This window comes from Erythranthe guttata, chromosome 4, assembly GCF_056151865.1.
Source record: "Erythranthe guttata isolate IM_541 chromosome 4, IM_541, whole genome shotgun sequence".
NCBI classification, from domain to species: domain Eukaryota; kingdom Viridiplantae; phylum Streptophyta; class Magnoliopsida; order Lamiales; family Phrymaceae; genus Erythranthe; species Erythranthe guttata.
In genome coordinates this window covers 12,114,852-12,118,928 of record NC_142536.1, presented here as the reverse complement: position 1 = coordinate 12,118,928, position 4,077 = coordinate 12,114,852, and the positions used below count along the sequence as shown (strand labels likewise).

The 4,077-nt window shown below is 36.2% G+C and overlaps 1 protein-coding gene across 1 annotated transcript; it reads right to left on the bottom strand.

Annotated features, from left to right (window-relative positions):
• Nucleotides 1-386: 386 nt before the first annotated feature.
• CAS (calcium sensing receptor) lies at nt 387-4,077 on the bottom strand. The gene is made up of 6 exons (XM_012981122.2): nt 3,540-4,077; nt 2,983-3,228; nt 1,936-2,128; nt 1,704-1,845; nt 918-1,049; nt 387-777 (listed from the first exon to the last, which is right to left on the bottom strand). The coding sequence occupies exons 1-6, from the start codon at nt 3,768-3,770 to the stop codon at nt 540-542; spliced, it is 1,182 nt and encodes a 393-aa protein (XP_012836576.1). The 5' UTR covers nt 3,771-4,077; the 3' UTR covers nt 387-539.

Here is a 4,077-nt window from a genome sequence, read left to right as displayed (position 1 = left end):
ATAATTACAATATTTTCTCTACCAAAAGTTTGTGGTTCCCGTTTCCTCTTGGTGTTTAAGATTTGAGAGTTAAGTTTACCTCCTTTTTGTATGATGTGTCCAATTTTTTTAATTTATCATATGCATGCACATAATTTTTCTCTCCTTTCTAATGTTGATAATGTATCCTATGCATGCACATAATTTAATACAATTACCAATTAAACACGATGTTACATCAAAAATTTTAAATGTTTTTTGAATTTTAATGGATTTTTTGGTCAATTGTCTTCACTTTTGCATTTTTTTTTAATCCCGTGCATTGTCTTCACTTTTGCATTATTTTTTTTAATCCCGTCCATCGCAATGGTGAAGTTACTAGTAAATATAAAAAAAGAAAAGCAATGTTACTCATAAAATATATATATATATAGACATCATCAACAAGATGCGTTCAAAATCAATCAATGTAATTACAACATAAAATTGGAAAGGACTATAGGTAAACTAAGAAGATAACATAAAAAAAAAAAATCTAAGATTACAAGTGTGAAGGAAGTTTAATCAGAGCCACCAGAGAGCAACTTAGTGGAGCTAGACGTGCCGAATCGTCTACCAGCTGCAGAAATAACTCGTGACGGTGATATAACTTCAGCAAATGATAGATTATAAGAATCTGTTCCCAGACGGCTCTGCAGCCAGCCTTTGCCTCCCGAGAATCCGTCCGCCACAATCCAGCAATTCTTGAAACCAAGTTTCGTCAAAGTTTTGGCAACTGTTTTAGCTGAATCTGAGTACCTGGAAATGTTGTAAAATTACAAATGTAATTATTTATACAAGGTACAAAATCATGCATGGTAAGGCTTAGTGAAATTTAATGTATCGTGGTATTTGCTCAAATATGTCGGAGTACTGAGGAAAAGGAGTAGATGACTTACGAGTCCAAAATTACGATGTTTGAACCTGTATTGATCTTCTTGAGATAAGAGATCTTCAGTGCCACCAATTCAGCTTCTACTTTCTTAACATTTCTGACAAGGCTTTTGAGCTTGCTCGGTAATTCTTCTAAACTGAAACATATTTGAACTTTTGTAAGGATATAACATACAAAGGTAATCGTATGTATTTTTTTTTTCCTTCTTTCTGACTCAATTTATAACTAACTTCATTTCTAAAGCATCTTTTCATTGCTGAAGTTAGTGTACTTCCAGAACAACGGAATCATCTACACCTGGATGTATTACTTTTCAGACGTTAGCATCTATATTTGCAGAGTCGAAAAATGATGGGTTTATTGGTCTAGGTCTAAAAAACATGACCAATATTTACTTGTTAGAGAAAATAAGGAAAAAAGAGTAAGCAGATAAAGAAGATTATAACTTTCTGTTAGTCCATGCAAGATCATTTCGAACTAAATGCAAGGACTATTAAAATATATTCTTCTGTAACTGCCTTAGAAAAATATTCTTAGCTGGAAAAAGGAATTAAGAAAGAAAGAGCAAGTAAGAAGTTCATTAACAAGGAAATAATCCACTCTTTCGCCATGCATGCATCGACCATGATTCATAGCACGAGGCAAATTAAATATGCAGGTGTTATACCAAGAAATTAAGTGATAAGACAATGTAGAATGTGTGTCTAATACGCAGTTGCCTGACATTGATGTGCATAATAGTCGATATTAATTCGATACAAGTAATGTTAATGAGGAAGGGTTTACTCACGGGATTGATATCAATTTGCTTTTAGCACTGGAAGGAAGGCGAGGGATGCCGGCCTTGTCTTTGTCCTTCTCTGACCTTATATCAATCATAATGTAATTCTTTGTGGACATGAGATCCAAGCTTTGAGCAGGAGTTAGTTGACCTATATAATATATAGCATCCAAAACCGAAATGATTAAGAGAAAAAAAAAGAAGATTATAATTAAATAAAATAAGAGAACAAGTTAGTTACCCTGGAAACCACGAAGGTTGAAGGAGATAGCAGAGAGAATGGGAGGAAGTAAGAGATAAGCAACGACTAAAGCACCACCAGTTGCCAAAATAACAACAGGTTCAGCAGATGATATTGTTTCAACTGTAGAAGTGGCTAGCGGTTTTGCCTCGTCAATCACTTTTGTTGTTTGCTGAGCTGCATCAGCCACTGTCTGCAATTGAAAATGGCCATTATATATATATGTGTGTGTGTGTGTGTGTGTGTGTGTGTGTGTGTATATATATATATACACACACACACGCATGTGTGTGCGTGTGTGTGTGAGCTGAATAATTAAGGACATCAATTATACAATTCATCTCCAAGCTCCCTTAGTGCATTTTTGTGTTCCAATTATGTAGGTTCCTTGTTCCTATACTCAATGCGTCTTTCATGAATCATAAATGTGGCGATTGAAAATTCTAACTTCTTGGATTAAAGCACTATTCTGAAAGAAATTTAACCCAATGAAATTTACCCCAATATCATCCCACTTAAATGAAAAGGATTAGATACATTTGACCCCCTCTTCGACAAAGCTAAAATTACCAACTAGTACCCGGCCTCCCATAAATACCAAAAACATCTCCTCTGCACTCTGAGTTTCACATTCACCAAACATCCCGTGCTATTAGGATTTTTGAACAAAATTTTATGACTTCAATTTAACACCTTACACAAACATTCTGCTCTAATAAACATTGGTTAACTTATATATCTAAGATGATGCAATATAATAAGTTACATGCATGAGGAATGTAAACAAACACTGTTCTAGAAATATAGCCATTGGATGGAGGAGAACTTCAGAAACTACGCTGAACGATTAAGAGTATATAATTTCAGAAAGTACAAGTAGACTTGATTTTATATAAAAACAAAATCAGAACTTCCCTGTACTTTTCTTCCAAATATCATTCATTTTTAATTCTTTCTCTTAGGCAAAACCCAAAAAAATAATGTTCCCGTGATTAGAAAATATATTCGTTGTAAGAAGACCCTAATCGCTCCAAATTACGAGTGTACCTTAGCGGCACTAATGACAGGCTGAGTGTCAAATCCAGAACTCTGAATGGCTTCTTGAGCTTTCTTAGAAGCTTCAGATACGACAGGAGAAGCAATCTTCAAAGCCTGCTCTCCAGCTTGTTTTAATATCGGCATTGCCACGTCTACACCTGGTTTCACAGCATTCGTCACAGCTCCAATCACTTGCCCTGCACTACTGAAAAAACTCGATCCCAATTCTTGTATTTGATCTATTGTAGACTCCACCTGAATATGATCCAACAAAATTATGCAAGTTTCAGTACAAGGGTCCCAAATCCCTGATTTTTGCCCTAAATAAAATGTGATTCGATAATAAAATCAAAACTAAACTCAATTCTCTCCAGCATTCTTCAAATTATAAGTCATGTTCTTCAATTTACAGAATAAAAGTGAGCAAATAAATAAATAGAGCTAAGTTCGCTCCGAAAATTCATCAATTGATATAACAGAAGAAAATGCTATGCATGACAGTTCTAATTAAACAGGAAATAAAAACAAACAAACAAATAACGAAATTGTGAAAATTTTCTTTCAACCTGAGTGATTGAAGAAACAATCTGTTCCTTGGGGAAGATTTGAGCTCTGGCTTCAATGGGGGCGGCAAAGAGAGCAAAGAGAGGCAAAATAGAAGCGGCAGGCAGTGACAAAGAGTTGACTGGTGGTGCCTTAGAGGGTAGAAGAACGGTCTTGGGCGATGGCGAGAGCAGCGGCGGCGACTGTGAAACAGACGGCGGACGCGCGGCGGATGAAGCTCTGAGGGCCATCATCACCTTCTGCCCAAGTTGCCCACCGCTCTCTGAGTATGTTTTGGTTGGTGTAAATTCGTTCGGAGAAAATGTGTGATATGAAATGGAAATTGGACAAATTGTTTTTATGGGTGGTGTAATCCGATGTGGCAGTGTATATTCCGATGAAGCAACCAGGTAAGGACACGTGGAAATTAGAGATTAGAGGTGTGGGGCGTCTTTATTTCTCTTCTTCACAATTTCGTAGGGCTAATTAATGAACTACGCTTTTCGTACTTTTGCTGCTAAAGAGGAGTAGAACTGTAGAAGAGCACGTACAGACGTGTGT